The sequence below is a fragment of the Podarcis gaigeae genome (genome assembly GCF_964106915.1).
Source record: "Podarcis gaigeae genome assembly, chromosome: 9".
NCBI classification, from domain to species: Eukaryota; Metazoa; Chordata; class Lepidosauria; order Squamata; family Lacertidae; genus Podarcis; species Podarcis gaigeae.
In genome coordinates this window covers 66,935,331-66,962,250 of record NC_139685.1, presented here as the reverse complement: position 1 = coordinate 66,962,250, position 26,920 = coordinate 66,935,331, and the positions used below count along the sequence as shown (strand labels likewise).

Genomic DNA, 26,920 nt, shown 5'->3' with positions numbered 1-26,920 from the left:
CCCTTCCTTCCCCTCAGGCGACCCGCCCCCCGCTCGGCCCGCCTAGCGCTCACCTGCGCCCGCCGCAGCCCCGGCGCTTCACATCGGTCTCTTCCACCGCCCGCGCCGGCCCCACCGTAATGACAACGCCGCCCGCGCGCTCCCGGGCTCGCTCCCGCGCGCGGCCGGCTGGTCGCCGTGACAGCGGCGGCTGCTCGCGGCGGCGGCAACAGCAGCAGCAGCTGCGGCAGGTTCCGCGTTTGTTCAAAATCACGCGCCCAGCGCCATTCCGCCGCCGCCGCATCCCATAATAGCTCGGGCAGCGGCGCCCTGGCAACCGGCGCCGCGTCACCGGCGCCAAACAGCCAACCAACCCGCGAGCCCGCCCTCTCCCTCTCTCTTTCTCGCGCCGCGCTGGTTTCTCCCGCCTTCCCTCCTCAAAGCGCGCTCCACTTCCGCTCAGGCTCCCTCCTCCTCCTCCCCTTTCGGCGCTTCCGGGATCCGTGACGTCACGCCGCAAACGTCACGCCGTTGGCTCCGTATGGATACGCGGCTGCGTCGCCGTCTCTAGCGTAGAGGCGTCTCGCGCCGGAGAAGGCGGAGTCGGCGGCGCTGTGTTTTCCCTCACAGGTTGTGGGCGGGAAGGGGGAGGATCCAAAATGGCGGCGGCTGTGAGGCAGGAGCTGACCCAGCTCATGAGCTCGAGCGGCTCCCACAAGGACCTGGCCGGGAAGTGAGCGGCTCCTTTTCCCCCTCCCTTCTCATAATGAAATTTCATAATGTTGTATTATTTTACTGTTGTTAGCCGCTCTGAGCTCGGCTTCGGCTGGGGAGGGCGGGATATAAATAAAATTTTGTTTATTTTATTATTTATTATTCTCCCTCCCCATCTCCCGTAGCAGCCAGCGCCGAGTCTGACCGGGGTTGCGGGGTGGGGAGAGGAGGAAGCGGAGCAGGCAGGAGCATCTCTTGGCTTAGGGAGGCCTCCCCTCCTCTCAGGTCTTGTTCTGGGCCTGCATGGCGCTGGTTCGGTTCCCTCCGTGTTCTGTTGGGCCTTGTGGATCTAGGGCGATCTTTATGGAAAAAAAGTAGAAGCAGCGTGGGTTAAGAAAATAAATGGGTAGCTGTCAACATTAATTTAGTAACAGCAACAGCAGTGGTTCCTCGCACCAGTTCCTGGGATTTTAGCAGAAATTCATTCCAACCTGTGGAAACAAGCCAGCCGTTCTTCCCCATCTAATTCGAGTTTATTATCTATTTCAGGCATGGCCAAACTTGGCCCTCCAGCTGTTTTGGGACTACAATTCCCATAATCCCTGACCACTGGTCCAGTTAGCTAGGGATGATGGGAGTTGTAGTCCCAAAACAGCTGGAGGGCCAAGTTTGGCCATGCCTGATCTATTTATTCGGTGTGTTTCAATGCAGCTTTTCAGGTGGACCATATAAGAGCAGTTTATGTAAGATTATTACAGCTCTATGGGGTGTTGGGAGACAGGCTCCTTCTGGGGTTGTTTGTCCATCTTTGGTCCCCAACCCTGCACTCAGTTCTCACCTGTGGCTCCTAGATTGGGGGGGGGGGTGTCTTGTCATCTGAGTAGCCCAGGACCTCCAAACACACTGCCCAGGCTTACACCCTGTGAGGTCACTTTGGAGCTGCTAAAGCAGTGGTTTGTCTCTCAAGACAGATGCCAACAACACAGACTTCCAGGAACTGGCCTCCCTTGCAGCTGTAGTTGAAGCTTCCCTCCTCTGTCTTCAATTTAGTATCCTAAACCACAGGAGGTTGCACTCACAAGAGTTGGAAAGGCAGGATAATATGGGATTAATGATGTCGTAAATACAAGTATACCCAGCTTTTTTGCCTGATGCTGTTTGGCTGTTTTTTTGATTGCTCATTGTATCTCAGCATAATGATGTGCATTCACACTCCCTTTTGGAGGACTAAAAGCTAGTCCCTTTGCATAACATTGTACTCTTGTGTTTGATTAGAGTTAATGCAAGGAAAGGTGAAAAGAGGATGATAATCTTCTCTTTCTGCAAAAGGAATTGTCAAATTGTGTCCTCATTTCTATGACTAGCCATTTCATTGCAGTGGGAAAGCACCAGAACGGTTAGATCTCAGGATTTCCACTGAAATGGAAAGTATGGCATGTACATACTCTAAAATGGTTTTGAGAAGAATGGCATTCTAAAATATCATGCGTATTGTCCTTACATGCACAAGATGTAAAGCTAATTTTAAAAATACACCAATTTTTAGCAAATAGGAAGCTATAATAAGTCAGACTGCTAGTCCATCTATCTTAGAATTAGCTCCTAGTCCATCTAGCTTAGAATTAGCTCTGTATTCGATGATATTTAAACCTTAATTCTTTTTTTTTTTTTAACTGCATTCTGGCAGGTATCGTCAGATATTGGAAAAAGCAATTCAGCTCTCAGGAGTGGAACAATTAGAGGCATTAAAAGCCTTTGTAGAAGCAAGTGAGTTTAATTATCAGTTTTCATGAATTGTTCAATGACAGCTTTGTAAGTATTTAATTGCAATCGGAAAAAATGAATGGTCTTAGAAATCTTTGTACATTGAAACAGGCATCAATATAGCACTGGGGATTTGGTAGGGAAAAGGTGGAGGTGTCGTTTTTAAGCATGAATACTTTGACATAAATTTCATCAAAATCAGTGGGATATTCTGAATAAACATTTCTAGGCTGTAAGAGGGTTGTTATCTCATAATCCTGTTATCCAAGGTTATGGTCTCTGCAAAATGTTAATACTAGTATAATTATTTTGGCATCCGATCATAAAACTGTGCTGTGGTGAAACAATGAATGGGTTGTGCCCGTGCAGGGGCAGCATTCCCCCCCCCCCCACTTCTGTGCCATGCAACTCATATTCCACATTTCACAATGGTGACTCTGAGCCTTTTCATTATGAAAGCACAGCAACTGAGTTGCAAACAGATGCTATGTCAGTGTAACAGTTTTATGCCCAGGCTCTTGTGAGCTCGTACAGCTGCCTAAAAGTTTGAGTTGGAAACAGGGGCCTTAACAATGGTTATAGACTGAATGCTCACTAAAATGACAGGCCTAACGACAATGTATAGCCTGACTTTCTTTCCACCTTGTGTCTCTTAAACCAGTGGTCAATGAAAATGTCAGTTTAGTGATTTCACGCCAGTTGTTGACAGACTTCTGTACCCATCTTCCAAGTCTTCCTGATGGCACAGCCAAAGAAATCTACCATTTCACCTTGGAAAAGATCCAACCTCGTGTAATTTCATTTGAGGAGCAGGTAAGAGCAAGATGGTGTTCAAATTTCAATCCCAACCTTCCTCCCAAAGGAGCCCAGGGCAGGAAACATCAAAGTGATTTAGAATACAATTAAAAATAAAATTAAAACATTTTCAAACATGTGAAACAGACACATGCCCTCCGCTAATAAGGTTGTCAAAAACAGTACGTTTCAAATGCCTGAGTAAACAACTATTTAAATTCCTCCAAAAGGAAACATAATGAAAAAGACAGAAACACCTCACCAGGAAGGACATCCCAAAGATGGGTAATTGTCTCCAAGAAGGCTCTGGCAAACCAGTCAGATAAAGAGAAGAGTATATTGAAATATTTTCAGTACAGTGGTACCTCGGTTTACGAACTTAATCCATTCTGGAAGTCCGTTTTTAAACCGAAACCATTCTTAAACCGAGGCATGCTTTCCCTAATGAGGCCTTCCGCCGCCAGTGCCCTTCCACCATTCGGATTCCATTCTTAGACTGATGTAAAGTTTGCAAACTAGGACACTACTTCCGGTTTTGCGGAGTTCTTAAACCGAATCGTTCTTAAACAGGACTGTTCTAAAACTGAGGTACCACTGTACTGTACTCTAAAATATAATAGATATCACTGGCATATGATAAGCCTTGCCAAAAGAACAGCAAGGAAAAGATGCCCCAAGTCAATTTATTCCAATAATGAATACAGACTATTCAGTTTTGTTCATCCTGGCATACTTTGCTAACTTTATTAAAACAGTCATTAATTGAAGGTAGCTTTGTTTGCCCTGTAGTTTCCTGCAGCTTGTAAAATTTGTACCAAATTCTTGTAAAATTTGTACCAAATTCTACACCACAAATTTCGCTTCTACCCTGGAATAACTCAAAACAAAAATCACTACGCTTCTTGGCAGTTTGTATCCTAATACATCCCTCATATGCATTTGATTGAGAAATATATTTAAAGATATTGTAGATCATGTAAAATCAGATTATCATTGTCAAATGGGCAAAAGGAAACAGATAATATAAAGGATATTAGAAAGTGGATCAATTTGATAACTTGATTGCATTATAATTTTATGTCCTCATTCTTCCTAGGTTGCTTCTATAAGACAACATCTTGCATCAATTTATGAGAAAGAAGAAGACTGGCGGAATGCAGCACAAGTATTGGTGGGGATTCCTTTGGAAACAGGACAGAAGTAAATAGTTGTTAGAAAACCTGACATTTTTTCTTCATACATTGTATATCCTTTTGTAGTACAAATGCTTCATTGGGTATATTCTGGATCTGTTTCCTTGACTTTTCAATAGCTTTGGCTTCTCTGATTGTTCTGTGACAGTTGCACATACTATTTTGATAGATCAGTGATCCACCTGGAAACTTTTTCTGTGGGGAACTCATAACCCTTTGGTGCTGCTCATGTTGCAGTTATAATCTTTAGAGCACAGTCCTATTTTTGGTTTCAGCAACCTCTACTTTTTTTTTTGCACTTATTTTTATTTTTGATTTCGATCCAAGTGTCTTCTGTGGAGCAGTGCATAGAGTTGAGCTGTTTTTTTCCTTACAAGAGACTGCCATGGACCTTGTTGCTAGCTTCCATCAAATAGTGTATTGCATTATGATGAGTAGTCAACGTGCCCTACAAGGACTACAAGTCCCATAATCCCTGAGGGTTGATGGGAATTGTCGTCCACAGCATATAGAAGGGCCCCACATTGAATGCATTTGCATTAAGACAGTGGGTGGTATTAAAGTAGACCTACTGACATTAATGGGCCTAAATTAGTTGTGCCCATTTTAATGGTCTACTGTGAGTAAAGCCTTATGACTGTTACCATTCAAAATTAACCAATAAATTACGTTTCCATACCCTCTTGCGGGGGGGTTGCCATTGAGTATCCTGCTTCTCCATTTCTATGGGGAGACACAGCCTATCCTTCCTTTCAGCCAGAGTTGGCTGGTGGCAAACATTATACAGCGTTTAGTATTACTGTAAGTATGTTTGCAAAACTCTTATGATGCAAATGAACTGAGGTTTCAATAGTGTATTTTCCCCCCTTTCCATTCAAGACAATACAATGTAGATTATAAATTGGAGACTTACCTAAAAATTGCCCGACTGTACCTGGAGGATGATGACCCCGTTCAGGCTGAGGCTTACATCAACAGAGCATCTCTTCTTCAGAATGAATCAACCAATGAACAGTTACAAATTCACTATAAGGTGAAATACTAACATTCTTGTTTTGAGTGAAATGAAATAACATATTGCTTAAAAGTTTTATCATATTTTTGCATATACATCTGTTCCTCATTTGCTGACCTCAAGGTTGCTACCCTTGTAGTTGCAAATCAGGATAAATAAAAAGTGAGGCCATCTGTTAACTAAATGTCATCTTCAAACTCTGCAATTTTCACCATTTTATTATGTGAAATCTGATTATGGTCTCCAAGATTGCTTTTTTAAGTTATCAGCTGAAATCATGAGGAAGGCATTTACAGCTTTGAGATTCCAAACTGTGCCCACAACATATTTGGATGGGAGATAGCCATAGTATCTGTAAATCACTGGGGCTAGGGAGAGATGGAAAACATTGTTCATTACATACTATATTGCTCCCTGTATAATTTTCCTAGGGATACATTTCTCAAAGGACTTCTTCAGAGAATTCCCTTCCTGAATAGTAGGGAGGACATTCATTATTTGTTGGTGGATGGGGATAAACAGACTACCTGAACGGCGCCCATGTTTGCCTTAGCAGCCCATTGGATTAAAGAGAATTTCATTATGTAACATGGGATCCCGTCTGGTGGTGACCACTTACACTAAAATGTACTCCAGTACAGTTCATATTAAGGATGCGGATGGTGCTGTGTGTTAAACCACAGAGCCTTGGGCTTGCCAATCAGAAGGTTGGCGGTTCGAATTCCCGTGACGGGGTGAGCTCCTGTTGCTCGATCCCTGCTCCTGCCAACCTAGCAGTTCGAAAGCACAAAGTGCAAGTAGATAAATAGGTACCACTCCGGCGGGAAGGTAAACGGCGTTTTCGTGCGCTGCTCTGGTTCGCCAGAAGCAGCTTAGTCATGCTGGCCACATGACCCGGAAGCTGTACTCCGGCTCCCTCGGCCAATAAAGCGAGATGAGCGCCGCAACCCCAGAGTTGGTCACGACTGGACCTAATGGTCAGGGGTCCCTTTACCTTTACCTTTACAGTTCATATTACTGCATTTTTGTGATGACCAGTGGTGTTTAATGCCTGACTGGAAGGCCAAACAGTTGAAAGCACACAATAACCTAGTTCTTGTGTGACCTTCCTATGATTTGAACATGTAACTCCTAAATTGCAAGTCATTCCATGCTCTGTACCCCTCCAGGCTCTACCTAGTTTTTCCAAGGGCCACTTTGGTGGAGCAGTGAGCTTGATGCTCCCAGCTCCCCAAAGTGTCCTGCTTCAAAGTCCCAGCACCACAACCTCTACTCTTTTCACATCCCTCTTGAACTGACAGGTTATTTGGAGTAGGGGCTGTGGTCCTGCTACTTCCCGAGATACAGATTTGGCCTACCAGTTGCTATCCTCTCATTACCCCTCCTTTGGTAATTCTTCACAGAACTCTAGCCCAATGGTTGCCATCAATTTGATTTGAACTCATTTTATAATGAATTGATTTTAGAATGCTGTATTACTTTACTGTTGTTAGCCACTCTGAGCCCAGCTTTGGCTGGGGAGGGCGGGATATAAATAAATTATTATTATTATTATTATTATTATTATTATTATTATTATTATTAATTATTATTATTCTGACCTGTAGTATGAAAATTGATGGTCAGTTGCATGAAAAGTGGGAACCCTCAAATATTATTACTGGATTTAATAGGTAACATAGTGAGCAACTGTATGTTTTTTTTCCTGTTTCAGGTGTGCTATGCTCGCGTTCTTGACTACCGAAGGAAGTTCATTGAAGCTGCCCAGAGGTATAATGAGCTTTCTTACAAGAGCATAGTCCACGAAAGTGAGAGACTTGAGGCACTGAAACATGCCTTGCATTGCACAATCTTGGCATCAGCAGGTAAAGCAACACTTGATGGCTGACTTCTATATATGCTATTTTCATTTTAGTCTTTGGGATTGTATATATGATCCTGTTCTGCAAGGGGTGGGGGAGCTCTACTCTAAAGCAGTATGCATGTTATGCTTCCATAAAACAAAACTTCTGCATAAGCTGCCACAGGTTGTCTGCCCTGTGTCACTGAAATGTTTCATGTACGATTTCATGTTAATGATTATGATTACTGAAACCAAATCATCTTGGTGGTGTAGCATTCTAGAAGCAGAAATTGCAGTTTGTTTCCATAGAAAGGATCTAGCTGCTAAAGCAATCTGCACCTAGCAGGTATAATTTGAAAAGTCATCAAGTATTAACAGTTGAGTGCAGTGGGCAGGCAGGAAGAAATTGGCCATTTGCTACTGGCTCGCAAAAAGGCAGCTGAGAAAATGCATTGAAATAGAAGTGAACAGTACTGAATTGAGATGTCCCAGTTCACGGTATTCTTAATATTTTTCAGGACAGCAGCGTTCCCGTATGTTAGCTACTCTCTTCAAGGATGAAAGATGCCAGCAGCTTGCGGCCTATGGGATACTGGAGAAAATGTATCTAGACAGAATTATCAGAGGGAACCAATTGCAAGAATTTGCTGCAATGCTCATGCCACACCAAAAAGCAACGACAGCTGATGGTACTTGGGTCTCTTAAAGTGCGGGTGTACCCTGTTCTGATGGGCACTCAGACATTGTTCCTTTCTGTATATACCCTTTCAAAATGAACATTGTTGCACTTTGGGTCAGCTTTAGTAGTCATTTACATTGGGTCTTTATATCCTTTTATACTCCAGTGTTTGGCACAAATAACCTAGTTCCATGAAATTTCCAATCCATTGTTTCCTAAAATATGGTATGTGTATCCCTAGTCATACATGAAAGTTTTCAAAGTGTACACAGTAGAATTTTTAAATTTTACTTCATGTTTTCTGCAGTTAAAAAAAGCTAATTCAAAGATAAAGTAGTATTATTTTCAACCAAGAAGGAGTACTCCAGTAAGATAGAACACTCAAAAGGGGCATGCAATTATTGTAAGTTTGGGAAACGCTGCTCTAATCTCCTTAGCCATCATGTAGTACTTTGGGCTTCCATCAACATTTAGACTGAAATTACCTTTCTGTAAGCTTGACAAAGATGCAAAAAAATATTACTCTTAGTTAAGCAGGTTTATATCCTGTTCAACACAATGATTTAAAGCCAATAAATCATATTATGAAAGTTATGATATTATAATAATGTAAGCCAATTTCTTTTCTACCTTTATTACGGAGCAGTATTGATGGAACAGAAATTGAGGACTGCATATGCTACATACAGGTTTTTTAAATTATATTTGACTTGTAGCCAAATACATGCTGAATTTCAAACTCCTAATACATTGTCAGTTTCTATTTCAGGTTCTAGTATTTTGGACAGAGCTGTCATTGAGCATAATTTGTTATCTGCAAGCAAACTGTATAATAATATTACCTTTGAAGAACTTGGAGCATTATTAGAAATTCCTGCAGCCAAGGTATATAGACTTGTGTACTGTTTGCTTTTGGTTTGTTCAAACTAAGCTAGTTTTAATAACGTTTAGTTTGATGAAGAACTAGTTCGCTCTTCTGCTTAAAGCAGATGCGTTCAAAAAGAAAGGAACAAAAAATGATTGATGCTGGTATAAGATGATGATTTATTAAATTTCTATACTGTCTATAAGGGATGCAGGTGGCGCTGTGGGTTAAACCACAGTATAATCAACAGTTGCAAAGGTCTTCTGCGGAATAAATTGACATATATAACTTTTCTCTACCACCAACACACCTATGTACATATACATGTGGCAAAAACCATATCAAGAGTGGGCTTCTGTTTATTAAAAGTAGATGTCCTTTTGGGTTTTGTTTTTTAGGCGGAAAAGATAGCATCCCAGATGATAACAGAGGGTCGCATGAATGGATTTATTGATCAGATAGATGGAATTGTTCACTTTGAAAGTAAGTTAAGCTCTAGCTTCCTGTTCTTGCTTTAGGTGCGGTTGAAGCACATGTAATGCAAAAGCAAAATATTTTAGCCTGGTGTACAATCAACATGGGGTGGCACTGTGGGTTAAACCACAGAGCCTAGGGCTTACCGATCAGAAGGTCAGTGGTTCGAATCCCTGCAACAGGGTGAGCTCCCGTTGCTCGGTCCCAGCTCCTGCCAACCTAGCAGTTTGAAAGCACGTCAAAGTGCAAGTAGATAAATAGGTACTGCTTCGGCGGGAAGGTAAACGGCATTTCCGTGCGCTGCTCTGGTTCGCCAGAAGTGGCTTAGTCATGCTGGCCACATGACCCGGAAGCTGTATGCAGGCTCCCTCGGCCAATAAAGCAACCCCAGAGTCGTCTGCGACTGGACCTAATGGTCAGGGGTCCCTTTACCTTTACCTTTTACAATCAACATACGACAAAGTGGTAATTCTCGCTGTAGCCACCAGATGGCAGTAGTGTCCGTGCAATAGTTTGAATTCCTGTATTCCAAAATACCTGTATCTGCAGACCTGGTAACAGAAAATTTGCTTATGCAGCAAACGAATAATGGCAGGAAATTTAATAGAAACAAGCAATGAATGCAAGAATGAATTCTTCTATTGTCTTTTAGCTCGTGAAGCCTTGCCGACGTGGGACAAACAGATTCAGTCTCTCTGCTTCCAAGTTAACAACCTTTTGGAGAAGATTAGTCAGACTGCCCCAGAATGGACAGCACAGGCAATGGAAGCTCAGATGGCTCAGTAGACTTTCATTTCCCCCCTGTTCTGTAGAGATTGTTTGTTTATTTTCATCTAAAAATGTGAAGCTAGCATAAGAACTTACGACTTTGGCTCAACTTCTGCTAGAACCCTATCTAGACAAAGGTGTAGATGTGTGTACATTATGTTTAAAACCCCAAAGGTTTATCTTAAAGGTATGGTAGTACAACATAGACATTAAGCTGTTTAAAAAATAACTGAATGGAATACAAGATGTTTTTTAAGTTTTGCATTAAAATTTCAGTTGTTTCGTGGCCTTGTGAATATTTGTGTGTGTGCGTTGGAAACTGAAGTGCCATATTCTATTTAGCTGTAGTTATTCCAATAAAGGCAGGTTAGAAGTTAATCAGATTCACTATCTTCAGTTTTCATTTGCTGCATCCTATCCTCCTCACAGAACTTCCATCAGGATAATTGATTTCTTGTGTTGAATTTACAGTCTGTGGAGCTGTTTGTTAAACCTTGCAAGGCTCACATCCTTTGTTTATTATATGTATATATAGCCTCTCCGTATACAGAGCAAAGAGAAAACTAGTACAAGGAAGTTGCCATCCACTCTAGCCAAATATGTGTGGATGGGAGTGGATCTGGCCCCTAAACCTGTATGAGCAATGTCTAGTGAAACTAAGGGACAAGGGGAGAGGAATAGTTATAGTGGGAAAATGTTTATTGACATCAGTTATGCAAAAACCATGTAAATCAATATAGTTCATGTGAATCTTAGAACTTGGCTATCCTGGGTTAAACCAGAGCCTAGGACTTGCCGATCAGAAGGTCTGCGGTTCGAATCCCCGCGACGGGGTGAGCTCCTGTTGCTCGGTCCCTGCTCCTGCCAACCTAGCAGTTCGAAAGCACATCAAGGTGCAAGTAGATAAATAGGTACCACTCTGGTGGGAAGGTAAACGGCGTATCCGTGCGCTGCTCTGGTTCGCCAGAAGCTGTACGCCGGCTCCCTCGGCCAGCAAAGCGAGATGAGCACCACAACCCCAGAGTCGGTCACGACTACCCAATGGTCAGGGGTCCCTTTACCTTTACCTTTATCCCAATGCATAATTTTGAGTTTTCATACAATTTGGGTATTCAGGTATGACCAGGGTATTCAGCTTCATATGAGAACCCTATACTACCCCTTCTCAGGTGTCCACTTAGTTTACTATAAAGAAAAGAAGAATTAATTCTTTCTCTTCTCTCCCCATCTCAAATTTATAATGGTAGTTTTATGTTCTTGGGGTGTAACCAGAGACAGGAAGTGCAGATGAGAATCTCACAGACACACAGCATTCAAAGCTAGTTTATTCTGATCTTATGTTTATATTCTTCCAAAAGGCCATTTTAAGGTTCACCATGTAGTTACTAGGTGATATGAAATTGTGGTGTCCCACTTGTTCAGAAAACTTCCACATATACAAATGGGCTTCGGCTTCTTTGTCCCAGTCCCCTCCGCGCACCCCAAAAAGAGAGATTTGGAAAAGCAGATTTCCTGTTTATTCAGATGGTCACATTCTTGAGAGATGGAACAAGTCAAATAATATCCCAGTCTTCTTGGAGGTATTGCAGACTTTCAAGATCCACAGAACTCTTCATAGGGCTAAATTAGTATTTAGAGCATGAAGAGTTAGAAAAGTCGGCTGTGTGTGAACTTCATGTTTTACTCTGCAAGATGTGTGTTAGGGTGAAGATCAAGAAAAACATCTTTTACACATGCGCTGTTGGTACTTAATTGACATAACTGAATCAGGAAATCAGAAGGTGAGACAAGCACAAAAGGGAACACCTACTACTATGATTTGGAAAGACTGCTGTTGCTCCTTATACACTAATTCAAATACATGCAGGTGTGGAATAATTGGAAGGGCAAGAAACTGGATTAACAGCTAAAAAACACTTAGATTTGTATAAGCCCACAGGTTACCTGTGTGATTTTAGAAGCTTTTTGAAAAATTCACATTACCGCTTAACATGAGCAACAACGAAATTGAACTATAAATGCCATCAAAACTCTCAACTTCCCTAAAATATTCCTTGTTCACGCCTTCTATTGATGTCTCTCTTGAGTTGGCAAAGGGCACATTGAGGGTAACACCAGAGAGTGCAGTAGTCATCGCAGATGGATCCCTGTTAAAAAGAAATGAGGCAAATAGTAGATAAAATTTGGAAAAAGAAATATTAAATACAGATGAAGAGTCAACAGGCAGCTTGGGACAAACTTCCCGTGGGGTATATATTTAAATGTCTGTAACTGAACCCCAAAGCCTTTTGTATCAAGTGGCAAGAAAGGGCAGTAAAAGCAGATGGAATCTGCTGGGTGATCTTTGCAGTAGATTGCACAGGGAATCTGGCTCCCAACTATTTAACAGTGCTAAACACAAAGACTCCTTAAAGGGACCCCTGACCATTAGGTCCAGTTGTGGCCGACTCTGGGGTTGCGGCGCTCATCTTGCTTTATTGGCCGAGGGAGCCGGTGTACAGCTTCCGGGTCATGTGGCCAGTAGGACTAAGCCAGTGAACCAGAGCAGCACACTGTTTACCTTCCCACCGGAGCGGTACCTATTTATCTACTTGCACTTTGATGTGCTTTCGAACTGCTAGATTGGCAGAAGCAGGGACCGAGCAACGGGAGGTCACCCCATTGCGGGGATTCGAACCGCCGACCTTCTGATCAGCAAGTCCTAGGCTCTGTGGTTTAACCCACAGCGCCACCCGCGTCCCAAAGACTCCTTACCCCCCTCTAAATTAGCTGAAATTAAGAAAACCTGAAGGGAAAACGAGGTGTGACTGCATGTGGAAAGGACACTGGTCACATCCATACTCTTAAACAGTAATTACTTCCCCAAAGAATCTAGAAAGTATAGTTCAAGGGTGCTGGGAATTGTAGCTCTATGACAAGATCTCCTTACAATTCTCAGCACCCCTAAGAATCTACAGCCCTATATTGAGACAGAAAAATATAGACATTTTTTTAAAAGAATGAAAGGAAACTACAGTCCTTGGGGTTCTTTGGGGAAAGCTAAAGTGGTGCAGTTAAGCCTGTGGCTTGTGTGCATTTAATAATAATAAGAAAAAGAAAAAGAATAAGAATAAGAATAAGAATAAGAATAAGAATAAAAAAATTTATTTATACCCCGCCCTCCCCAGCCAAAACCAGGCTCAGGGCGGGGTATAAATGAGCTTCACATGTGTGGCAATTAAAAACAAAAAACATTAAAAGTGGGCAGGGTTCCGGGAAAAACGACTGGCTATCCCACTCGCCATTGAACCCAATGTGTTTGACTATACATGGTTTTGGCTTTAGGAGCAATTCCTGGGACGTAACACCCGGATAAGTTGTGGGATTACTGTAAAGAAAATTTAAATGTGCGGCATTGGTGTGACCTGTGTGCTCAAGTCTGGTACTAAAAATAAATGTGTAGGTGTGCTCAGAGGCACCTTATTCCTTAATTGTATAATAATAATAATTTATTTAGACCCTGTTCCTGTGGCTGGGTTGCCCCCGCCACTCTGGGCAGCTTCCATCAGGTATAAAAATAATTTAAAAAATCAAACATCAATAGTAACAATCTGATCCAATATAAAAAGTCACAATGACTTTAAGATATTAAAGTCAATATCTAATGGATATTAAGATATCCATTAGAATCCAATAGTAAACAGTAAAATTAAACATCAGCAAATAATTAACAGTTCACACTTATCAATTACTATAAAGTTAGTAATGAGAGTACACGGACATACACAAGCTGCTATTTTGCACCTGAGATTCTAGTAAAAATAAAACAACTCGCTGTAGATCCTTAAAACCTGGATCTGCCCTTGCCAGGCTAGCTACACTTACCGGGATCCCATACTTGGTTCGGTAGACGGACCTCATTGCCACGCTTGTGCCGCAGAGGCAACATTCATTCATATCTGCGGCAACTTGGCATCCCAAACATAGATAGCAAAATGTTCCACAGAGACCTAGACAGAAGAGAGCGTGAAGAGAGCATCGCTTAGCAGAGCGTGCTGCCGGTACAAGAAAACGACAAGCTGTGGGACCATGAACAGGCCCAAGCCACAAAAACTTTGCCAACCCCTGCCCTAGAGAATGAGATAGCCCAACCAGAAGCATTTTTACTGGACATTGTTGGGAGTGATATAAATAGAAAGGAATAGAAGCTTTTTTATATGCAGTAACAGCAGCAAGAATATTATTGGCCCAAAAATGGAAGCAAGAAGAATTACCGACGATTGAAGAATGGAGGATGAAGTTAATGGACTATGCAGAATTAGATAAACTAACAGGAAGGATTCGAAATCCTAAATTCACGGAAGACTGGAGTAAATTTACGGACTATTTGAAAAGTATTTGTGAAGATCAGACGATGTTTGTAGGTTTGCAAGAGGTTTTGTGAGGAGTATTATTGGAAGTATTGCAAAAATGGAGAAGGGGAAGCATGATTTGTTAAGAGATGTAAAGGCAATATAAAGTTAAGAAATGCATAAGAAGTGGTTAAAACGGTGGATCATCAGAGGTGCTGATGGAAGTCTAAAAAGATTGTATAAGTGATACGTTTTGTGATACATTTTATAATTTATATGTTAAAAACAATAAAAATTATTTTTTAAAAAATAAGAGAATGAGCTAGCCCTGTTGTTTTACTTGATACAAGCCTGCTTCCTCTGTTTGGAATAATGAGCAATAGTTGGTTGACTGTGAACCAGTGTGGTGTAGTGGTTAAGAGCAGTGGACTTGTAATCTGGTGAACCGGGTTCGCTTCCCCGCTCCTCCACATGCAGCTGCTGGGTGACCTTGGGCCAGTCACACTTCCTTGAAGTCTTTCAGCCCCACTCACCTCACAGAGTGTTTGTTGTGGGGGAGGAAGGGAAAGGAGAATGTTAGCCGCTTTGAGACTCCTTAAAGGGAGTGAAAGGCGGGATATCAAATCCAAACTCTTCTTCTTCTTCTTCTTCTTGCTTGATACCTGCCAAGGCAGACTGCATGTACCAGCTGCATCCCTGGCATGCAACCAGTCTGCAGAATTTCATTCATGCGAAGAGCAAGGGAACTCAGTTCCGGCACCTCAGGCGGGGGCCGTTGCCATTAGAAGGGAACAAGGCACCAAGCAAAAACATTCTTCTTCAATATTTAATATTCTACAGTTTTTACATGTGTTTGTGGTGGTTACTGCTTTGTTACTTCTGTTTTAACCAGTGCTTTTTTTTTCTTTAAAAAAAAAAAGGTTTAGGGGTACTCTTATTTTGCCTCAAGGAAACCACCATTTTATAGTTCAAATTGGGAAAATGAAATGGATAAAAGTGCAAAGATTCACAAAATGTTTAGGGCAGGCATGTGCAAAGTCCCTTTTGGGGGCCTAACCCAGGCGGATTTAATCCGGCCCCCGAAATCCTACTTCAACTTTGGTCAGCCCTCATGCATGTTCACTTCATCAAATCTGGCCCTCTTTGAAAAAAGTGTGGGGGTATGTGTACCCCTGTGTCCCCCCAGAAAAAAGCACTGGTTTTAACTATCATTTGTGCTTTTATCTTGTGAGCAGCCCTGAGATCTTTTAATGAAGGGTGTATATAAATCTAATTAATATAAATCTAATATATAAATATAATTAATAAATGAATAAAATCTAATATATAAATAAAATGAATAAAATCTAATATATAAATCTAATTAATAAATGAATATATATATATAAATTAAAAGGACCCGATGGAGAACTCAGCCAGTGGAGAGAGAACTGTGCTTCCATAACGGCCATGATGAGCAAGCTCATACTTGTTTAAGGTTTGCATCCAGCCTGCATACTGAGGCTGCCTTTCCCAACTCAACCCACTGAGTAAACCACCTTAATCTCCATGACAAAGGAGAGCTATCTGTACCATAGCTACTCACATACTCCACAGTCACTAAAACAGTCACACAAGCCTGTCTGCCAGTAGCTCTGTTGTGATGGCTGGATAACCACAACTTGTGGCTGCTGCATGATCACTGGCTGAGGGTTCATTTTCCAGGCTGCTGATTCTAAAGAAAAGAGAGAGAGAGTGATGTTAAAATAAACAGATCTCCATTCTGAAAATACAATAATACAAATGCAAGGAACATGCCTATGCTGTGAACTGCCCTGAGCTCTTTGGATGAAGGATGCTATACAAATTTAATAAATAAAATTGTCACTGAAATTCTACTCAATATAGATCCAGAGTAGATTCCAATGTACTGTATAGTTAGCAGAGTAAAAACTTAAACACATTGCAGGATTCCCCCAAAAAAGACCAGAGGCAATTAATATTTCATCCAGCAGAGCTTGATTGAAGGCAAATAGGCATAATGGTCACAAATATAATACATTCAGGATTGGCACTGTCCATAAGAAATCCAGTTGCAGCAGACTTAACTTAAACTTACAATAACTTATAATAAGTCTAAACCCTTAACACTATCTATGTGCAGAACACCACACCAGAAGTAAAAGAAATTGAAAGAGAAAGTGAAACTCAGGCTCCTTCTGGCCTCTTAGAATAGTCAGCATGACCTTGATGGAAGAGATAACAGAATCAGTTTAAACCCTGTTACAGAAATTACTGGGGGGGGCACATCTTTAAATTTAATATTAGAAATATTAGGCCTGAATGTATCCTTTCAACTTGACAGCTCAGAGAAGTTACCTAGCTTTAAAAATAATATAAAATCATCTCCTTTCCCACTTTCCTCCATTCCAAAGCTATTTTCCCCTTGCAAAAGGGAGTCCAGGAAGTTCCCAGAGGAGACAATTGCTGGGCTCATTGTTAGCCAAAGGAAGCCAGATCTCATTACCTGACTCGCCTCAGGCTCCAGACATGCAAAGGAACCTCTATTGTACTTTTGGGTGGTGGGTACTTAAGACATTTTTGTCTATGCTAATTTTATACCTGAGTTTTGCCCTCCCATGTCTGCTTATGCTAATCTTGTACCAAGGACTTGTCTGGACACGTTTGCCAAGGTTAACCCCTCCCCTTTTGTGACATCAGTGATGTAGCAATGATGCTGTACGAACTGTATTCTGGGATATGGTGGGAAGTTTTAAAAGTCTTTGTCACCCCATCCTCAGGGTTCAAAATTTGCTCTTTGAACCTATTGCGCAATAAACTCTTGGTCTACAGCTATTTGCTCCGGTTGGTGGCTGGAATCCTTCCTTTATTCCGTAGGGCTCTGCCCGACGAGCTGGGTGACTGAGCAGCCTCACACCTAGATTTTTCCGTAACACTATACAAATTTAATAAATAAAATTGTCACTGAAATTCTACTCAATATTGATCCAGAGTGTAGCACCCTGCTTGTGGTTAACGCTTAGCTGGAATGAAATATTCAACGCAGCAATAGAGAAATTAAAATAGTAATTTATTTGTCAGACAAATAAATGAGAGGCACAGTGGTATATGGTTACCAAGCTCTGGCCTGGCCTCCTGCCATTCTGGCCAGCACTTATATTTCCTTAATCCAGCCCCCTTGCTCCTCCTGTGGCTGCCTCTGTCCAATCAGCCTGGTTGAAATTCCTATTGGCTGTTTGCTAGAACCAATCACAAAAGATACACCCATTTCCTTCTGTCCTTTTATGGGACACAAAGAGCTATATATTCTTATATCTATAGATGACAAATAAGTAGTAATATATCTTACATGTGTCTCAACAAGGAATCTTAATTACCAGCTCACCTCTTGCCCTCCTTGCCCTATTGCCTTCCAAAACAGATGGTTAATCTTAACTTTTTATCTTCAAGGATCTTGAGTTCACATCATCATTGAAAGATCTCCTTCATTTGGAGGTGTCTAAACAAAAGGCCTGACAACCATATATCAGGAGTGCTCGATGGCGTCTCCTGTCTGGCAGGGGGGCTGGGCTGGTGGCTGACTTAATTTCAGGATAGTTACAACTCTTACCACTATATGAAATAAGAATCTAGCATAAGGATTTAACAGTTCTTAGTTTCTAAATCCTTTACATAATTACATTTAAGCCAATATATTTAATACATAAATAACCTTTTAAAAGGAAAAGAAATCTTAAAAGGATCTCAGTTTAAGAGAGAAACAGCTTTAGAAAAGACTTCCCAAAAATGCTCTCTTTCTGCCAGCCAGACCAGTTGCTTTTCAATTTGCTCTTGACCTTTCAACCTTAGGAAAATATGGCTCAAGTTTTAATGGGAGGCACATGGTGTTATTTTACTATTTACCCACTCCTAATTATGTTTTCTCAGCCTTTTTTATCTTCTGTAATATGTAGGGTCAGTGTCCTCGCTCTCAGCCTGTAATTCCCTTTTTACGACTTTGAGAATTGTTTTCTGCTATAAATCAGGGGGCCCCCTTGTCTAGGAGGAAAAACATCTTGCCAAGGTTTTTTAGTCTTCTGCCTGGCATGAAACATTTGAAAATCTTTAAGCTCTTTTTAATATACAGGCCCTGATCAAAATATATAAAAAATGCAGGCTTATGATTAGATGCCTCAAGAGTAGATTCTAATGTACTGTACAGTTAGCAGAGTAAAAACTTAAACACATTGCAGGATTCCCAAAAAATAGACCAGAAGCAATTAACATTTCATCCAGCAGAGCTAGATTGAAGGCAAATAAGCATAATGGTCACAAATATAATATAATACATTCAGGATTGGCACTGTCCATAAGAAATCCAGTTGCAGCAGACTTAACTTAAACTTACAATAACTTAAGTCTAAACCCTTAACACTATCTAGATATAGAGCACCACACCAGAAGTAAAAGAGCTGGAAAGGAAAGTGAAACCCAGGCTCCTCGGGTGGGAAAAATATTGCGCCTGGGAAAGGGAAGTGGGAGTCAATAGACACTCAAGGAATAGTTTTGGAGAAAGGGCTTTTTATTTCTGCCATCCATGAACTGGTAGAAGGAGCAAGTGTGATAAATCACAAAAAGCATGCACAAAGTTCACAGTCATGTGCACAAGCATATATACCCCTTCCAGTTCCCTCCTCCTTTCTCCTCCTTCTTCCAGAGTCCTGCCCCATGAGTTACTCTGAGCATGAACAGAAAGCTGTCTTGGGACTCTTGGACTCTTGGCACCCTTCCCAGGAAAGGGGTTTCAGAGTGTTCAGATATGTTTCAATCTCTTGTTCTGGCATGGTTCCCGGACAGAAAGTAAGTTGCAATGTGGTTCTTTAGCAAGGCCAGAAGGCATGAGAAAGGCCTGAGAAACAATGGACTGTTCTCTATCTTTGTTACAGCAGAGCGGAATGTTTCTGATGCTTAGCTGCTAAGAAAATGATTTTGAAAAGCTTTGAGAAGCTTTGAGCCTGCTTTGGTGGGGGGTGACTTCGGGCCTAGGTGAGGTCACCTGTCCTCACCTTTCTTCATTATGATAGTCAGCATGACCTTGACGGAAGAGATAACAGAATCAGCTTAAACCAGCTGTACTCAGCTTCTCTGAAGGTACTCAGTGCTTTTTTCTGGGGGGTACAGGGGTATGCATGCCCCTAAACATTTTGTGAATATCTGTACTTTTGTCCATTTACTCCCCCTCCCCCAATTTGAACTCTAAAATGGTGATTTTCTTGAGTCAAAATGAGAGTACCCCTAAACATTTTTTTTAGAAAAAAGCACTGGGCATAACCCAAACATCAGGAACTTTCTGTTTGCTTCTTTCACACAGAGAAGCTTCCAGAAGCTTCCAGAACCCTCTTGAATTAATTAGAATAGGAAAGATCTCTACACATCAGATCAATGCTTTCTGCATTAAGAAATGCAAAGTGAAAATGCCTGCCCCCTTCTGCCTAGCCACACTACCTCTTGTAGACCAGATGTTTCCTCCCTCTCTGACCCACAGACCCCCCTTCCTTTCCCCATGGCAGTTAGGCTTAAAACTGTTAGACAGTACCAGGAACAGTGCGGAAAGAGGTTTGTTAAAAAAAAGGTACAGTAGACCACTGGCAAAGAAGCCTAGAAAAAACAGCAAAGAGTCTTATGGCACCTTGAAGACGAATGCGTTGATTTTGTTAGTCTTTAAGGTGTCACAAAACTCTTGCATCAGACAAACACATTTGCCTTCTCTGGAACTAGAACTAAACACTAACCGGGGACAAGTCTGAGGTGTGTTGAATGATACACCACATTAAAAGCAACCAGAGCAACAGGCTGGGCTTCACCCTTGCACATAGTTGTCAACATTTCAATTTTTTAAGGGAAATTCCCTTATTCCGAATAGGATTCCTCACAAGAAAAGGAGAAAGTTGACAGCTATGCCCTTGCATGGCACACTTGAAATAAGGGAGAGCACTCTTAAGCATCTTCAAGCAGAGCATGCGTTGTCACCAGTGGGAATTGGGAGAAAATAATAACAGGCATCTTTACAGGTTTGCAATATTTATCACACGTGTGTGGCAGCTCCTACTCTCCGCACTATGTCAATCTCATGATACCTGAGTGCTTAACTTGTTGCCTTTAATCTGGGGTGTCAGCCCACCATTAAGGGTGGAGTATCCAGAGTCAGGTGGCGAGGACACAGCCTTGCCCAGGCATAGGCAAACTCGGCCCTCCAGATGTTTTGGGACTACAACTCCCACCATCCCTAGCTAACAGGACCAATGGTCAGGGATGATGGGAGTTGTAGTCCAGAAAATGTCTGGAGGGCCGAGTTTGCCTAGGCCTGGCCTTGCCTCTCAGGACTCCTTGGGGCTCCCATGGGTGGGAGCACCCCAGTGGCATGCGGTCAGTGGACCAGGCGACTACACTAGTCCCCTAAATGTCCCCAGTAAATTAGAGTATTAAAGTATTAATGCCTGCCACCTTCTTCCCAAAGCCCAGGAAGCTTCTGTCCAGGTCAGGGAAGGAGGCACGATGCTCCAACAGGGTCCAAGAACCCTCCCACCACCTTCCCAAAAACCGCCCCCCCCCCCAGCTTTGGAAAGAAGACAGAAGGGCTCCAGAATCCTGTCAGAAGTCAGACACCTCCTCCCAAAAGCCTGGGAAGCTTAGGGAGGGAAGTGTGATGCTCACATGCGCAACATCACCCGGCCCCCTCCCCAAAATGCCCTTACAAGCTGGCGCCTCAGGCCCTAACTGTTCCCCTATGAAAAAATTCAGTGCACGCCCCTGGAACACACACATTCTCCCTGATGCAGTGAGCACCTGCACACTCAACCATCTCGGTCTCCTAAGTCCCCTGACTATAAAAGCATGGGGGGGGGGTGGAGGGAACAACTCTGTTGCATCCATGCAGTTCTTAACTCTTTGGACTCTTCAGACTTGGATTGCTGCTTCAAGCCCAGTTCCCCTCACCTTGCCGGAGCAAAGCAGCTGCTGGGCCTTCTGCTGCTCAGCTTGTTGCTCTTCTCTGCCTCGGCAATAATAATAATAATAATAATAATAATAATAATAATAATAATAATAATAATAATTTATTTATACCCCGCCCATCTGGCTGAGTTTCCCCAGCCACTCTGGGCGGCTCCCAATCAAGTGTTAAAAACAATGCAGCATTAAATATTAAAAACTTCCCTAAACAGAGCTGCCTACAGATTTCTTTTAAAGATAAGATGGCTGCTTATTTCCTTCACATCTGAAGGGAACGCGTTCCACAGGGTGGGCGCCACTACCGAGAAGGCCCTCTGTCTGGTTCCCTGTAACCTCACTTCTCGCAATGAGGGAACCGCCAGAAAGCTCTCAGCGCTGGATCTCAGTGTCTGGGCTGAATGACGGGGGTGGAGACGCTCCTTCAGGTATACTGGACCGAGGCCGTTTAGGGCTTTAAAGGTCAGACCAACACTTTGAATTGTGCTGGAAATGTACTGGGAGTCAATGCAGATCTCTCAGGACCGGTGTTATGTAGTCCCGGCAGCCACTCCTAGTCACCAGTCTAGCTGCCGCATTCTGGATTAGTTGTAGTTTCTGGGTCACCTTCAAAGGTAGCCCCACGTAGAGAGCATTGCAGTAGTCCAAGCGGGAGATAACTAGAGCATGCATCACTCTGGCAAGACAGTCCGCAGGCAGGTAGGGTCTCAGCCTGCGTACCAAGTGGAGTTGGTAGATAGCTGCCCCAGACACAGAATTAACCTGCGCCCCTATGGACAGCTGTGAGTCCAAAATGACTCCCAGGCTGCGCACCTGGTCCTTCAGGGGCACAGTTACCCTATTCAGAACCAGGGAGTCCCCCACCCCCACCCACCCCCTGTCCCCCCAAAACAGTACTTCTGTCTTGTCAGGATTCAGCCTCAATCTGTTAGCCACCATCCATCCTCCAACTGCCTCCAGACACTCACACAGGACCTTCACTGCCTTCATTGGTTCTGATTTAAAAGAGAAGTAGACCGGGTGTCATCTGCATACTGATGAACACCCAGCCCAAACCCCCTGATAATCTTTTATTTCCTCTCAGATAAGAGCATCTATCTGAACTGAAGCCAAGATGGCCGGAACGCTCCCCAGTTATTCTCTGTTTTCCTCAGTTATTGTAGAACCAGCAAACCCCTTCTAAATTTTGCATACGTGCCCCTTTTCAACTGGGATGCATGAAGAAAACCGGGCATATGTATGTAATCCAGATATTCCTGGCTTACATCTGTCTCTTTGGGTAGTCAGTTCTGCTGCAGCATGGCATGGGCATGTTTAGACAACCTTAAGTTGAGATGCACTCTTGATAAACCTAAATTACCAGCACTGATAACAGGTTACGTTTCCCCCTTCTTTTTCCTGGAAGGTTATGTTAATTGCTAGCTTATTGCAGCATCCATTTCCAGGAGTTCCCTCTATCAGATCTTTCCTCTTTTCAAGCAAAATCAGACAGTAACGCCACACATTCCACTTACCAAGCGTTTCGAAAGCGACAGGTCCCTTCGGAGGCTGGTGTCACTTTAGAGATACTTCAGTGTAGCAGGCAACCTTTGTCGGTTTAAGGAAGTTGATGGCAAAAAGAAAAAAGAGAAGCTGCTTTTGTTTGTTCCGCTGGGCATAATAAACTGGTATCAACTTGCAGACTGGCCACCAGGTAGTGCATTTTTTGTGTTAATAGCAAAGGTGGATCTTAGTCAGTAGATGCAGAAAAAGATCACAAGCAGCCACAATTTCTTGGGGATCTGCAGACCCTCCCTGTGTCCCTATTTTCCAGGGACATTCCTGGATTTACAGAAGACATCCCAGTTTCTGATTTGATCCTGGAATGTCCCATTTCTCCTTAGGACATCCCTACTTTCATCAGAGAAATGTTGGAGGGAATGGAGATTAACTCACTTAAGGTCATAACACTGAATCACTGATGCTATCTTTAGATGTGTCATATATTTCAAGGCCTGCCTCTAGACATCCTTTTTACTGTGCACCCATAATTATTTGCGCTCGTGATGCTGTTGGTGCTGACTGGCATCCATCTGTCTTGGGAAACAATGGAAGAGTACACTTTTGCAGGTGAGGTCAAACTGCTGGAGAATTACAGCACCTGCTGTGGCTGTAGAAACCAATACAGGAGAGACATGTTTTGTTGCAGGTGGGGCAAATGAAGGCATCTGGTTGTGCTGCTCAAGGTGTGCCTCAGTGTTTCTTCTCCCAGCGGTCATTCATCCTCTGGTCACTCCTGTGGATACACAACCTGTCTGTCTGTCTCCAGGCACTGCAGTCGTCTGCAAGAAATTCCCACATGGAAGGGTTGACGTTGCTAGACTTCATGTCATGTTAGCAGACATCTTTGTAACACAGAGTTGGTGTGCCAACAGGCCTGGTGCCTGAAGCCAGCTCCCCATAGAGCAGGTCCTTGGGTATCACCATGCCAGAGCAGATGTATATCTGAAGGAGCGTCTCCACCCCCATCGTTCTGCCCGGACACTGAGGTCCAGCACTGAGGGCCTTCTGGCGGTTCCCTCACTGCAAGAAGCCAAGTTACAGGGAACCAGGCAGAGGGCCTTCTCGGTAGTGGCACCCGCCCTGTGGAACACCCTCCCACCAGATGTCAAAGAGCAAAACAACTACCAGACTTTCAGAAGACATCTGAAGGCAGCCCTGTTTAGGGAAGCTTTTAATGTTTGATGCATTACTGTGTTTTGATATTTTGTTGAGGGCTGCTCAGAGTGGCTGGGGAGGCCCAGCCAGATGGGTGGGGTATAAATAATAAATTATTATTATTATGTCGCTGAGACCGGAGTGTGAACATGCTGGGAATGTGAGCTTGGGAGAGCACATACTTGTTTAAGACTCTGTCCTGCCATAAAAGGTAAAGGTAAAGGTACCCCTGCCCATACGGGCCAGTCTTGCCAGACTCTAGGGTTGTGTGCTCATCTCACTCTAGAGGCCAGGAGCCAGCGCTGTCCGCAAACACTTCCGGGTCACGTGGACAGCGTGACGAAGCTGCATCTGACGAGCCAGCGCAGCACACGGAACGCCGTTTACCTTCCCGCTGGTAAGCGGTCCCTATTTATCTACTTGCACTTAGGGGTGCTTTCGAACTGCTAGGTTGGCAGGCGCTGGGACCGAACGGCGGGAGCGCACCCCGCCGCGGGGTTTCGAACCGCCGAGCATGCGATCGACAAGTCCTGGGCGCTGAGGTTTTACCCACAGCGCCACCCGCGTCCCACCATGCAATGCCCCAAACCTTCCTAACGCTGTGCACAATGAAGGCATTGAGGCATCGCTCCTGGTGGGTGCAAGCTGCCCACATCTCACTACCATCAAGCACATACCCGCCAACATTTCTCCGATGAGTATAGGGACGTCCCATTCCATAATGATAATTTTACTATTTTATACCCCACACATCTTACTGGGTTACCCAAGCCACTCTGGGAAGCTTCCAAAATACAGTGGAACCTCACTTTTCAAGCGTCTCGGAAGCCAAACAATTCGGAACTTGAATGTCGAAAACCCAGAAGTAATCGCTTCCGTTTTCAAACACGCCTCAGAAGTCGAACGGCTTCTGAGGCATGTTTCTCCATTTTTTCCATGGATTTTGCCAACCGCCCATGGATCCTCGGTTTTTGAATGTTTTGGAAGTCGAACGGTCTTCTGGAACAGATTATGTTCGAAAACCGATGTTCCACTGTATATAAAAACATAACAAAACATTAAACATTAAAAAAAACCTTCCCTATACAGGGCTACCTTCAGATGGCTCAGGGGTCAGATAACTCCATACCCTCCAACAATTCTCCAGTGAAAATAGGGATGTCCTAAGGAAAAGTGGTGGGACATGGGTGGCGCTGTGGTTTAAACCACAGAGCCTAAGACTTGCCGATCAGAAGGTCTGCGGTTTGAATCCCCGCGACGGAGTGAGCTCCTGTTGCTCGGTCCCTGCTCCTGCCAACCTAGCAGTTCAAAAGCACATCAAAGTGCAAGTAGATAAATAGGTACCACTCTGGTGGGAAGGTAAACGGCGTTTCCGTGCGCTCCTCTGGTTCGCCAGAAGCTGTACGCCGGCTCCCTCGGCCAGCAAAGTGAGATGAGTGCCACAACCCCAGAGTCGGTCACGACTGGACCTAATGGTCAGGGGTCCCTTTACCTTTACTTTAAGGAAAAGTGGGACATTCGGGGATCAAATCAGGGATGGCTTCTCTAAATCAGGGATGTCCCTAGAAAATAGGGACCCTTGGAGGGTCTGATAAGCATCGTGCTCAACATGCAAGCCTGGTAGACCTTCATATTTGGGCAGGCACACAATCCGCTTTCAATACTGTTTTTCGGAAGAAGAAGGGGGAAAGAGGTGGAGGGGGGAAAGGTGAGTGGGAGGTGGGGTCGGGTGGCGATGTTTCTATTTTACTTAGTATATGTAGGGTTTGGTGTCAGCGTTGCTTGTGCAGGTTCTTTGCTGTTCACTTGTGTTCCTTTGGTGGTGAGAGAGGTTGGGGTTGGCCTAGGGTGTGGTTGGTTGTTTGTGGTTGGCTGTGTTACTGGGAAACTGCAAGGCGGGTGAGAGACCTACCAAACCTAGCAATTCACTGACAAATGTATCTATGTATCTAGTGGTACCCCTGGATGTGAACAGGATCCGTTCCGGAGCTCCGTTCTCATCCTGAAGCAAACACAACCCGCGTCTGCGCGGGTCATGATTCGCATGCGTGTGACGGCATTTTGAGCGTCTGTGCGAATGGCGAAACCCAGAAGTAACGCGCTCTGTTACTTCTGGGTCGCCGCAGAGCGCAACCCAAAGAGGTCTTAACCTGAAGCGACTTCAACCCGAGGTATGACTGTACTGGCTCAATGGGAAAACTTTAGAAATTCATATAAAATCACTCCAGTGACGGATTTACACCATTCCAATGTTGTTCTACTCAGAAGGAAAATGGCTAGCAGGGGATAAGCTTGGGACATGGGCAGGGGCACCCATAATCCCTGAAGCAGAGACCACATACTCAGCGGCCCCACTGCCTGGGTGATAAAATGTAAATACTTACCATTGTTTCACCTAAAGATTGGAAGGTGGAGGTCATGTGAGACAAGCCTGGTGCTCGGGTTTCTGCCAGAAGACCCCTCCCAATTTATGACATAGTTATGACAAATGTATGATGTCATGGGTAATTTGGAAAATTTATAAAAATGGGGAGCCATCCTTTGTTCGGGGCTTCTCTCTGCTTCTTCTATGTGGCAGTTTGAAGTCTTGTTGCACCAATAAAGATCAGGCCAACTGGCCGCTGTTTTGCTTCGATCTCCTGGCTGAAGTCTCTTGTTTGTGACCCCCGACCTCAACCTATGGAAGCCAAGGTTAGGCATTTGCGGGGTGCTCCAATTAATCTCTTAAACACCGTCACACCTGCCCTGTGAAACACCCTCCCATCAGACATCAAGGAGATAAGTAACTATATAACCTTGGGAACACATCTGAAAGC

General features: G+C 43.6%; 3 protein-coding genes across 6 annotated transcripts in view; 1 reads left to right on the top strand and 2 right to left on the bottom strand.

Annotated features, from left to right (window-relative positions):
• LIN54 (lin-54 DREAM MuvB core complex component) overlaps positions 1–306 on the bottom strand; it is a 35,776-nt gene extending 35,470 nt beyond the window's left edge. Inside the window, exon 1 of one of the 2 annotated variants that reach the window (XM_083756486.1) lies at positions 54–306. The gene's annotated coding sequence lies outside the window, so the exon portion shown is untranslated. The remainder of the gene's footprint in view (positions 1–53) is intronic. The other variant, XM_083756489.1, reaches the window with a different exon arrangement.
• A 206-nt stretch (positions 307–512) lies between these two features.
• On the top strand, positions 513–10,375 carry COPS4 (COP9 signalosome subunit 4). Of its 2 annotated transcripts, none has more exons than XM_083756733.1 (10): positions 513–712; positions 2,381–2,460; positions 3,119–3,270; positions 4,349–4,452; positions 5,325–5,478; positions 7,175–7,325; positions 7,822–7,992; positions 8,752–8,867; positions 9,246–9,330; positions 9,974–10,375. In XM_083756733.1, exons 1-10 carry the CDS (start codon positions 639–641, stop codon positions 10,105–10,107), a joined length of 1,221 nt encoding a protein of 406 aa, XP_083612859.1. In that variant the 5' UTR covers positions 513–638; the 3' UTR covers positions 10,108–10,375. The 2 variants fall into 2 exon arrangements, with proteins under 2 accessions (XP_083612859.1, XP_083612858.1); XM_083756732.1 differs by having other exon boundaries at positions 553–712; positions 8,740–8,867.
• Positions 10,376–11,591: 1,216 nt separating this feature from the next.
• Positions 11,592–23,169, bottom strand: LOC310852874 (placenta-specific gene 8 protein-like). Of its 2 annotated transcripts, none has more exons than XM_083757010.1 (4): positions 22,922–23,169; positions 16,006–16,134; positions 13,954–14,078; positions 11,592–12,236 (listed from the first exon to the last, which is right to left on the bottom strand). In XM_083757010.1, the coding sequence occupies exons 2-4, from the start codon at positions 16,115–16,117 to the stop codon at positions 12,132–12,134; spliced, it is 342 nt and encodes a 113-aa protein (XP_083613136.1). In that variant the 5' UTR covers positions 16,118–16,134; positions 22,922–23,169; the 3' UTR covers positions 11,592–12,131. The 2 variants fall into 2 exon arrangements, with proteins under 2 accessions (XP_083613136.1, XP_083613135.1); XM_083757009.1 differs by lacking the exon at positions 22,922–23,169 and adding an exon at positions 17,022–17,127.
• Between the last annotated feature and the right edge of the window lie 3,751 nt (positions 23,170–26,920).